The 12468-nt window shown below is 34.5% G+C and overlaps 1 protein-coding gene across 1 annotated transcript; it reads right to left on the bottom strand.

Annotated features, from left to right (window-relative positions):
* Nucleotides 1–460: 460 nt before the first annotated feature.
* or6at1 (odorant receptor, family 6, subfamily AT, member 1) lies at nt 461–2460 on the bottom strand. The gene is made up of 2 exons (XM_058757440.1): nt 1573–2460; nt 461–517 (listed from the first exon to the last, which is right to left on the bottom strand). Exons 1-2 carry the CDS (start codon nt 2458–2460, stop codon nt 461–463), a joined length of 945 nt encoding a protein of 314 aa, XP_058613423.1.
* Between the last annotated feature and the right edge of the window lie 10008 nt (nt 2461–12468).

The raw sequence follows: 12468 nt of genomic DNA on the forward strand, positions 1-12468 counted from the left end.
TGAGGGCCCTTGTCAGGGACAAAATGCCATTCCTCACATTGTCGATACAGACAAGGCTCACTACAAAGGAGTGATCATAAAACATGTGCATACGAATATTAGGCCCACAATAAGGCCTCCCTAAAAAGGGCCTAGTAACATGCCTGATATAAATCATCATTATGGGATTAAGTGTATTTGAGTAAAGATTGGATGGATTTTTGCACTCTCTCATTAATATCATTTTTTAAAATAGGAACGTCATATGTAGTATTTACTTAAATGTATTTATTTGAACAAACTGTTGGACAGGAATATTCTGAATGCCATATGTTCATACAATCATATTATATTCACAGTTGACAGGTTAGAAGCATGAAAAAACTGTTTTACATACAATGGAAAATATTAAAAATAATAATTATAGCAGTTTATAAGAATTTACTTTAAGATGATCAAAAACGCATTGTATATTGATAACCTAAATGTGCCATGACAATCCAGGCACATCATTCAGTGTATACATTTGCTCTTCCAACTACAGTGTTGTTTGTTGTTCAACTATCAACCAACTAATACAGTTCTTGTTCAGAAATAGGCTGAACAAGTGCTTAGAATGCTTTTAGACTGTTTAATTCTTTTGTACTGGTGATTTAATCTGGATGTGTGTGTTTGGCAGTTTGTGGGGAAAGAAGAGAATGATGCAACTCTCTAGATTCTGGGACATTCATTTTTTATGTTATCATATTCTTCAGTATTTTGTTCCTCATGTCTCGGTCCACAGTAAAAACCATCTCAGTACTATTCAAATATCCATTCAAATACAAGTGAAACCGCAAGTCTTTAAGTGGTATTTTTTAAATGAAATATTTCCACGTTTTTTTTTGTTGTTGTTGTTGTTGTTGTTATTGCAGCAAATTGCAAATTAAGTATATTGTTTTAACAATGTTAAAACATATATTAAATATTATAATCTGAAATTACTTTGACAATTTTTCTGGAATATAAATAGATAAAAAATTTACTACATGAAAAACAAAAAACATATATATAATGTCAATAGAAATAGTAGGTCTGTTGATTTCTTGCACTACTGAAAATACAATGTATGGGAGAAATATTTTGAACCATGTTTGGCATGTTTTGTTTTCACAAGTAAAAAAAAAAAAAGAGAGAGAGAGAGAACATATTGTACTGTATATGCCCAATTAGAATTAATTCAAAAATTATTTTTATTTTTACTTTTTAATTTAACAACAAAATGTTTAGACCTAAATTTAAGGTATATGTATTTTAATTTAATATAAACAGCCATAAATAAACCAATAATAAAATGTATGTAATAGTACTACACTTAATGTGTTTTAAATACACAAAAACCAGGTTATATATTCATCATTATTAAATCTTCAATCTCATACATTGTAATTTAATTTTACTTATTCCACAGCTAGCCATATTTTAACCGTGTTCATACTTTCTAACTAAATAAATTGAATGCCTTTTACAGTTAACAGATTTATGCTGATTCTAAGCCACAGAAATAACTGTTTTACTGTTGGTTTTTGAAGCAATAGTGCATCTACAAAATGCTCTCTTCATTGCATCTTGCAGTTCTTTATTCCTCAAGCTGTAAATGATGGGATTCAGCAGAGGTGTCAGCACAGAGTACAGTACAGCAATGACTATACGAACATCTGGGTCAAATCTAGCTACCCGATATGAGATATACACAAAGGAGGCTGAAATATACGAGATACACACCACTATCAGGTGGGACACACAAGTGGCCGCAATTTTGAGCTGCTGTGCCTTGCTCATTTTTCTCATAGCTTTGCCAATACAGATATACGAAATTAGGATGAGAAGGAACGTACTGAGAATTGCAATGAGGGCTACTGTTAGGGAAAAAACGCTATTCCTGGTGGTGTCAATACAGGCAAGGCTCAATACAGAGGAGTGATCACAGAACATGTGTCTAACAATATTAGGCCCGCAATAAGGCAGCTGAGAAGCCCAAATAGTTGTAGGCAGCACTATACAGACCCCAAAACCCCAAGAAGCAAATATCAACAGAATACAGAGCTGTCTGGTCATGATAGTGGTGTATCGCAGGGGGTTACAGATTGCAACATACCGGTCAAAAGCCATCACGGTCAACAAAGCACGTCCTGTCACTCCAATTGAGAGAAAAAAGTACATCTGTAAAAAGCATCCTGTCTTAGAAATGGTTTTGACCTCAGTCAGGAACACTGACAGCATTTTGGGAATGGTCACTGAAGTGTACACAATATCAGAAAAGGACAAATTATGAAGGAAAAAATACATTGGAGTGTTGAGCTTGGGGTCAGTTCTAACAAGGTATATGATCATGCTGTTTCCACTCAGAACGAAAACATAGACAGTGAAGAAGATGGGAAGCACGTATCTGTCCTTCAGTCCATCGAGGATGAAATATTCCACAGGCCTGCTGGTGTTCATTGTGCTGATATGAAAGCATGCAGATCCTGACCTGGTCAAAAAAAATATGTGTGAGAAACAACAGTAAAAAAAAGAAAAAAGAAAAAAAAAAGCTGTTTATTCCTCAAGATTTATTCCACAATGTGCAATATAGAAGTGTCCATGCCAATAAAGAGCCTTTATATTAAAGACTTTACATGCCATGTTATTATATTATATATAGCTTTATGCTTTAGATGTGCCAGAATTTCAGATTCTGTACTACATTAAAAAAAGTGTTTAAATATTAAAATGTCTGACGGTTTCTGTAGAGAAATTCAACTAACCTTACAATAGAATATGAAGTATAACGAAGTCAGTAATATACATAATTATCATTCATAACACAATTCAATTCTGCAGTTTAGTTGAATCAGAGGCAGCTGAGAGTCGGTAGGTCAGTGTTGTCACTCTGGTGTCTTCCTATGCAGCAAACATTAAACACAGAACGGGGCTTTAAATGCAGTAACTTTCTAGAAGGAAAAAACGTATGGTGTTTTTTTAAACATTTTAATTGGCCATTTTCTATGCCTAGATGATGTTGTTCATTCTATATCCTTGGCAACATCTCTCATGGTGCATCATTAGAAGTAGCAACTAATCTAATCTAATCTAATCTAATATAATATAATATTTTTTATTTTTTATTTATATTGTTATCTGCTATCACTTTGAACATTTAAATCTTAGCCTTTATATATATAATATATATATATATATATATATATATATATATATATATATATATATATATATATATATATATACATTAAATATTTGGTGAAACCAATGTTTTGAAACCTTTTGTAAAATTTTCCATTCTTGTTTTAACATGCTTTATTATTTTCTAAAGTTACATGAAAACTCTGAAAAATAAAATAAATAATAAATTAAAAATAAAATAAAATATAATTTTAAAAAAAGCATATACACATTATACACATATTTTTTTTTCAGAGTATATTTACATATGAATGAAGATTAGCCTTGCATAAGATATCAAATAGGGACATTCAATTTCAGGCCCAATTTATATCTTGATCTAGTCCTTTTATTTTTAGTGTGGTAGCAGTGGCGCCTCCAAGGGGGGGCCAGGGGGCCACGGCCACCCCTAAAATGACACTGGCCACCCCTATGTTATATAAAACTACTGTTTGGCTATAGATTAGGCGTCACTAAGGCATTAATTACGAACTGATCTAAGTTTTTATTAGATTAATATTACTCTGGGCTCTACAGTGCGACCATTTCAGTTGCATTTGAGGCTGAAAACTAGGCTACTGCGTGCTACTATGAAAAAAATATTTAGGAGAAACGTGCGACTGACCCAATCAGCAAATTTGAGTTTGCACTGAAGGAGCTTCAAAGGTTTCTAACGTACTCACAACGTGTTTGGCTGCGTTGAGTAATGTAGCCTATCACTTACAGACGTATCCACTCATTATAACAAACAACGCGAAGACAGACTGTAAATTAGAGATTCACTGTGCAGTGTAAGGAGCTGATTATAATAGAGTTTTGTGAGATCGCAAACTAAGATGAGTGACAGCTTTTAATGATTATTAAGGGAGTTTGCAAATGTGATGGATTTAATACAACAGTTCATTAAACAAGAAGTTAATATTAATTTAAGTGACTTATATTTTCTGACTACAACAGTATTGCCTTATTTTGCTCTATTTCGTCAACGAAAATAGTTTCCGACAAAGTAACAGCTGAGCCGCTGCGCATCTCCATTCAAACACAGCTGTGTTTTGTTTATGCATGAGCTGCGTTTTTAAACGAATCTAGTGTCAATAAAGACAGTCATGTACTTCGTTCCTGAATGAATCAGCCGTTCAAAGGAATCAAATAAATGAACGATTCAGTGATAAAATCAGTGACATGCCGCCACCTGCTGGCAGTTTTAGTTTAATTTTTAAAGTGTATTTCCTCTTATTTAAATAATTTAATATTTCTATATTCAAAATTTTATATTTAAAACATTAACCTCAACATGAATTTATGAATTTAATTGCACTCTCAGCTTCATTAAACATTTGAAAATACACCTACAAGCCACTTGTGTGTTCTTCTGTGCAACCTCTGTAGTATAAATTTATTCCTTAAATACTGATTGCATTTGATTGATAACTTATAGTTATTCTACTTTTTATTCTGTTGTTTTAATTAGAAATGTTAAAAAGCTTATACATTTTTGAATTGATAAATAAAAGATGACATACTTTTGATAAAGTTAGAAAAATGCCATTACAAAGGTAAAAACAAAATTCCCTGTAAATCACTTTAAGGAGTCAAATATCACCTCGCAATGGGATTTTTAATTATTGATTAGAAGGTGCTCCTACATTTTTGACCATACTCGTAAAAAGAAAAGTAAGCATAGAGCCCTGTTACTCCATGAGTTGATCTGTAAATTATTGCAGATTTGGGCAACATTTAATGCACTATCTTTGGCTCTTAAAGTCACATATGTAGAACAGTTTTTGTTACCCAGACAGACAAGTAGTATTTTATTAATTTATGTCTGACAACAGAAACAGAAAATATTTAAATTAAGCACTGACAGCATATTTCCACAAAAATGTAGGGTTTATGATAAATAATCGAAATGAAGAGGAAAGCAGTCAACATCCACCTTCTTCAGCAAAAGGTCTGTAAATTCTGAGAACATTTAGAGCTTCATTTACTGCAACAGTCAGTGTACCAATTGTTTTGATGAAGTGATGGGTTAAACATCTATGCTTCTTGTTTACTTTTACTCTCATTTGAAATGAATTTGCACTCCAAATAAATATGAGGGTACTTGCAGTTGAATTGCAGAGCGACTTTTTTTTCTATTTTGCTCTATACAGATTTTTTAGATTTTGCTCTGTATAGTAATAGCCTACTGAACTTTATATGCTCCCAGAATTAATGGTAACACTAAAAATTATTGTCTGCCATTAGATTTAGGCATGCAACACCTTTTTGTATTGTGCCACCCTAACATTTTATACTGGCCCCTTTCGGCCACCCTATAAAAAAAAAATCCTGGAGGCGCCACTGTGTGGTAGATGTAAATGATAATGACAAGTAGGATATTTACTATGACTCTAGTTCCATCTAGTGTTGAAGAAGGAAAGTAACTTAACTGGAAACACTACATTAACAACGTGGAGACATTCAATATATTCAGTACACTAAATGAATGTGTGCAGGCTTTGGAAAAATCTAAGGCAGAAATAGGTTGTTATAAAGTACTTCACACGTGGTTTCAGGCTGAGGACCATTCTGATTAAAAGCCATTTTAACTAGCATAATTAAACATCATGAGATAATTAGCTGTAATTAATTTCTTGCAGTTGAATAATTACATTTAAATCTATCCACTGCAATTTAATGTTAATTTGATGGCACTGCTACCACAGCATTTGGAGAATGGCATACTGCTGAACCTGAAAGAAAGAGCATTTGAAACAATAGATGTGAGAAGTGATTTATACTTCACCCCAGATTTGGCCTTTTGAGCGGCATATTGTAAATACATCTGTCAGTTTGACTGCCTGTTTGAGAAGGATCCTCTATTTGACCTTCCTCCAAACTGTCCTGCCATGACATGCATGAGCACTCTTGATTACTGAAATCAAAGCTTCTCCTGCGTCAGCAAGAAATGTGGCACTGCAATCAAGTCAAAGCTGCAAGGCCAGAAACCAGCTTACCCTGCAAAGTGCAGTCTTGGTGATAAGGAAACTCTCAAGTTGAACTTTTAGTATTAGCATTTAAAAAAGAATTAAGGCTTGAAATCACAGGTAGGATACCTGCATAACTATTAGACTCATATTCTTTATGAGAAAACATCTTTAAGTTCCAGGAATGACATTATACACATTGCCTTTCAAAAGGTTTGGGTAAGTAGTTAATTTTAGTAGTTAATTTAATTTAAAGTAGTTAATTTTTTTAATTAAACTTTAACTTAAAATATTGTAAAAATAGTAATATTGTGAAATATTGTTACAATTTAACGTCAATGGCTACCGTCAACTGTTTGATTACCAGCATTCTTTATAATATCTTCTTTTGTGTTCAACAAATGATTAAAATAATTTTCACTTTTGGCTGAACTATACCATTACTATTCTTAAGGCATATTTAGAAAGTTTCAGGAAGGCCCTGTAATCTGAAAGTTGTTTGATAAGCCTCAATCTGTGTGATGAATGTAATTTTTATAGCTCTACTATCCCTCCTGAGATCTCTATTGAAGTCAAGAGCTAATTAACCTTACCATTGCTGTGAAAGCACACAGAGCAAAAGGTTAAATGGTGGGGTCTAAGAAATAATGAATATTTAATATTGTGATTTGATGATTTATGGTAGACTTGGCCCCTATATCAAATTCTTCATTTCTGACTGCAGCGTTATTCATATTCATTAACTAAATCAATCGCATCCCATCCTTAAAAGAGGTTTTAAAAGGGCTGAAAGGGTTAATTGCATAAATCTCACTATTAACAAATTATTGAAGGTCAACATTCAGTTCAGTTCTTTTTGTGCAAGTATGAGATTTCCATGGATCACAGGCGTTGTCTTCTGTTGTCACTTTAATGAGAATTTTGATGGATTTACATTCTATAAAGGTTCTATTTTGCAGATTCATTACATATTCATAAAAAACACAACATTTGATTCATTCAGATATTTTCGTTATCCTCTGCCTGGTACAAAGACATTGGTTAAGCATAACTAAACAATTAAATACTGTAAGCATTTAATAGTTTTGTACATACAGTAGCCTAGTGCATACAATAAAATATTTAAATATTATTCATATATATTTTATTGTATATTACATTTAGATATTATATAATGTATTTATATAAATTATATTTATATATTTACACAAATCAGACAGTAGTATTTGGATCACATGCACTAACAGACAAAACATTATAGGATAGGCCTATATCTGAAATAGTCAGAGTTATTGTATAATTGGCTCCATCTGTCATTCTGATCTGAATTCAACAGCTTTCCATTCATTTTTTCCCTATATACTGCAGGTATCTTTTCTCTACTGTCTATTTTGTTTACATTGAAAACATCATGTTTAATACTGTAATATACCTGCTTTAATTTATTGAGAGCAGTAAAAACATTAGTAAGGACATTCAACAAAATCTGAGTGCATCCATGTCATAAAAATCCTGTTTGGCTGTTTGCTTGGCTTTGGCTACAGAAGTCTATTTTCCCTACAGGCAAAACACATTAGTTTGATGCTATTTGTACTTTGAAAAATAATTTACCTAACATTAATGCTTAATAAATAAACAAACAAACAAACAAACACATGAATACAAGGAAAATGTTATTTTTGGGACCTCGTGACCTGACAGATCAACCCAGGGGCCTCATTAATAAATGTCCTGCACCAAAAAACAGACCTTATAGAGGCTTCAAGTGCAAATAAATAATTCCTTTAGAGAGCTACACTGTGAATAAAATATTGTTTGACCTTTTAAAGAAATAAATATAACTTTAAACTTCTACCATTATGCTTTTTTTTTTGGAGTTTGGCATACAATGGGTCTGATGACATAACCAAACTTTGATTTATTCTAGATTTAGTATAAAAATGACAAAAAAAAAATATTCCTGGTAGCCTTATTAACCCTTTCAGGAGTTTAAAATATTCTAGCGGTCCCCCCAGAGCGAGTTTTTTTAAGGCGACCGTTATTTTAGAATGTTTGCCCTTACTGTTTCCATGGTCATGATTGTCACGTGACACACAGTAGCGACAATACCACTGTATGACAGATGGATCACTTTTATTTAGTTTTTCATTTTTTATTTAATATATTCACAAACTTGCTTACCATGTCATGGACAATCTGATATTCCGATTCACAAATATGCGTAAATGAGTGTGTTTTGTTGTTTAAACACCTTTATAAATTATCTTGATCGTGATCTCTAACGTGAGATGGGCGCCACCATGTTTGTTCGCGCCGCAGTTCAGAGAGTCCTGTCAGTCAGATTTACAACATGTGAATTCATACATTGAAAACATGCAAGTAAGTGGCCGGTGAAGAATAGAGTGAACTTTATAGTTACTTACACTATGTGTATCTGATATGAATAAAACACATCAGCAAATTAAATTTGAATGGATTGTTATTGTTGCTTCCATAGACATCTGTGTGTATTTTACAAGCTCTAAATGTATTGTTTAACTAGTACCAGTGTTGGGAAGCTTACTTTGGAAATGTAATAGGTTACAGATTACAAGTTACCCTACTTAAAATGTAATAAGTAGTGTAACTTTTCAATTACTTTATTAAAGTAATGTAACTGATTACATTTGATTACTTTTTGATTGTTTTTCTAAATTTCTAATGTTTTCAACTGTTAATCATTTTCAAACATGTTAACCAGGCAGGGTTAACCTTACAGTAGTACTCAACACTGATTACTGTTAAACTTTCGAAATATTTCATCGCTTGAATTAAGATTATTTTATTTTAATTTTAAAGGAGACATTGGATGAAAAATACTTTCATTTGCATATAGATGTGTCTTAGCAGTTTGTGGGCACAACCATCCAACAATGATAGAAATTCACTCCTTTTTTTAATCCCCCAAAAACCTAAACAGTGTCAATTATCAAGCCATTTTGATTTTGGAGTGAATAACCAGCGCTCTCTTCCACCTTCAACACCATGACTGAAGTGAGACCCTTGAGCAAGGCACCAAAGCCCCAATGCTCCCCGGGCGCTGCAGCAAAATGGCTGCCCATTGCTCCGGGTGTGTGTTGATGGTGTGTGTGTGTGTGTGTGTTCACTACTGTGTGTGTGCACTTGGATCGGTTAAATGCATAGCACAAATTCCGAGTATGGGTCACCATACTTGGCCACACGTCACTTCACTTCACTTTCACTAAATTTGTTTGTCTGGCTGCGCAAATCATTTTACTCCCGACTGTTTTCTGAATGAGGGACAGTTCAAGGCAGGTTTTGTTAAAAAGTTAAAACTCAAGGATGGATCACTTCCACAGAAGAGAGGGGCGGGGTGAGCAGAGCTCATTAGCATGTAAAGAGATATGCACCAAAACGAGTCACTGTGAACGGAGCTGTTTTTGACAAGGTAAGACCAAGGAGACCATTTCAAGAAGACCCTATTGAATCATACCACCTTGTGGAAAATGGGCGTCCGATGTCCCCTTTGAAGCACAGCCACCACAAAATCAGACTTACTTTAAAATCATGCTGAGGTTAAATACAGATTTAAAATCATTACAAGAAATAATTTAATAGTTATGATACTGTTTTTTAAATCAAATCTTTGCATAGCTACAACAGGAAACACTGGATCTAGCAATGCCTTATAAAAAAAGAGATTAATCTTAAAAAAAATAAAGCATTATACATAAACCCATAAGAAATATAAGTTATCAGATAAGCATGTTATAAACTTCTGAAAAATGTTTCATATTTTAGAGCAGTCACTGCAATTTATGAAAGAAGTCAATTAAATCTTTATGTGGGAGTGTGTGTGAAAAAAGAAAATCAGATGTAACCCCCTTTGTAATCCTTAACATTTTCATAAGTAACTGTAATTTAATTACTAGTTTTTCTCTCAGTAACTGTAACTGATTACAATTACTTTTATTTTGTAATTAAATTACATAATTCCGTTACATGTAACTAGTTAATCCCCAACACTGACTAGTACTTATGTGTATTTAAATGTCTGAAAACTAAGATATGCATTATGTGGTTAAGAACACTGCATAGTTGTGATAAAATGACAATCGCAGTACACGTCTCTCTATGGCTCAGTGCCAGTCAACGCACAAAACTTTTTTTTGGTTTGAATTTGGCAGTTATGCGACGTCACCGAACATTCTAAATCCCATATGTGGGACCGTACTCCCAGGGGCAAGGAAATAAAAATCCCATATGTGGGACCGTACCGCTCAAAAGGTTAAGCTAAAATAAGCTAGTACAGTGGGTACGGAAAGTATTCAGAACCCCTTAAATTTTTCACTCTTTGTTATATTGCAGCCATTTGCTAAAATCATTTAAGTTATTTTTTTTTCCTCAATGTACACACAGCACCCCATATATTGACAGAAAAACACAGAATTGTTGACATTTTTGCAGATTTATTAAAAAAGAAAAACTGAAATATCACATGGTCCTAAGTATTCAGACCCCTTCCTGTGACACTCATATATTTAACTCAGGTGCTGTCCATTTCTTCTGATCCTCCTTGAGATGGTTCTACACCTTCATTTGAGTACAGCAGTGTTTGATTATACTGATTGGACTTGATTAGGAAAGCCACACACCTGTCTATATAAGACCTTACAGCTCACAGTGCATGTCAGAGCAAATGAGAATCATGAGGTCAAAGGAACTGCCTGAAGAGCTCAGAGACAGAATTGTGGCAAGGCACAGATCTGGCCAAGGTTACAAAAAAATTTCTGCTGCACTTAAGGTTCCTAAGAGCACAGTGGCCTCCATAATCCTTAAATGGAAGACGTTTGGGACGACCAGAACCCTTCCTAGAGCTGGCCGTCCGGCCAAACTGAGCTATCAGGGGAGAAGAGCCTTGGTGAGAGAGGTAAAGAAGAACCCAAAGATCACTGTGGCTGAGCTCCAGAGATGCAGTCGGGAGATGGGAGAAAGTTGTAGAAAGTCAACCATCACTGCAGCCCTCCACCAGTCGGGGCTTTATGGCAGAGTGGCCCGACGGAAGCCTCTCCTCAGTGCAAGACACATGAAATCCCGCATGGAGTTTGCTAAAAAACTCCTGAATAAGATTCTGTGGTCTGATGAGACCAGGATAGAACTTTTTGGCCTTAATTCTAAGCGTTATGTGTGGAGAAAACCAGGCACTGCTCATCACCTGTCCAATACAGTCCCAACAGTGAAGCATGGTGGTGGCAGCATCATGCTGTGGGGGTGTTTTTCAGCTGCAGGGACAGGACGACTAGTTGCAATCGAGGGAAAGATGAATGCGGCCAAGTACAGGGATATCCTGGACGAAAACCTTCTCCAGAGTGCTCAGGACCTCAGACTGGGCCGAAGGTTTACCTTCCAACAAGACAATGACCCTAAGCGCACAGCTAAAATAACGAAGGAGTGGCTTCACAACAACTCCGTGACTGTTCTTGAATGGCCCAGCCAGAGCCCTGACTTAAACCCAATTGAGCATCTCTGGAGAGACCTAAAAATGGCTGTCCACCAACGTTTACCATCCAACCTGACAGAACTGGAGAGGATCTGCAAGGAGGAATGGCAGAGGATCCCCAAATCCAGGTGTGAAAAACTTGTTGCATATTTCCCAAAAAGACTCATGGCTGTATTAGATCAAAAGGGTGCTTCTACTAAATACTGAGCAAAGGGTCTGAATACTTAGGACCATGTGATATTTCAGTTTTTCTTTTATAAATCTGCAAAAATGTCAACAATTCTGTGTTTTTCTGTCAATATGGGGTGCTGTGTGTACATTAATGAGGAAAAAAATGAACTTAAATGATTTTAGCAAATGGCTGTAATATAACAAAGAGTGAAAAATTTAAGGGGGTCTGAATACTTTCCGTACCCACTGTATATTAAGTTAAAATGTTTATTTATATACATTAATTATTAGTAATAATTGGATTTACCTTACAAAACATCTCACTTCTATCAAAATAACAAAAATGTTTAAGTGAAAATAAATTCTGCATTAATACACAGCCGATCGTGTCTATTCTAGTCCTATATAAACGCTGTTTATTGCATTCAGCTGGGTTTGAGAATAGCAGAGATGTATTACGTTAATTACTGTCCCATTACTTATCCCTCATTTAGAATTAATCTGGATTCATGGGCAATACAACAATAAAAGAACAAATGAGACACTGTATGTATCTGGCCTGTGTCATCAACATCAGTGTCAATGACTTTTTTAAGAACTACACAGACGATTATGCATGAGGCCCCTGGTGTCTTTCATATCATACCT

This window comes from Onychostoma macrolepis, chromosome 21 (genome assembly GCF_012432095.1).
Source record: "Onychostoma macrolepis isolate SWU-2019 chromosome 21, ASM1243209v1, whole genome shotgun sequence".
NCBI classification, from domain to species: domain Eukaryota; kingdom Metazoa; phylum Chordata; class Actinopteri; order Cypriniformes; family Cyprinidae; genus Onychostoma; species Onychostoma macrolepis.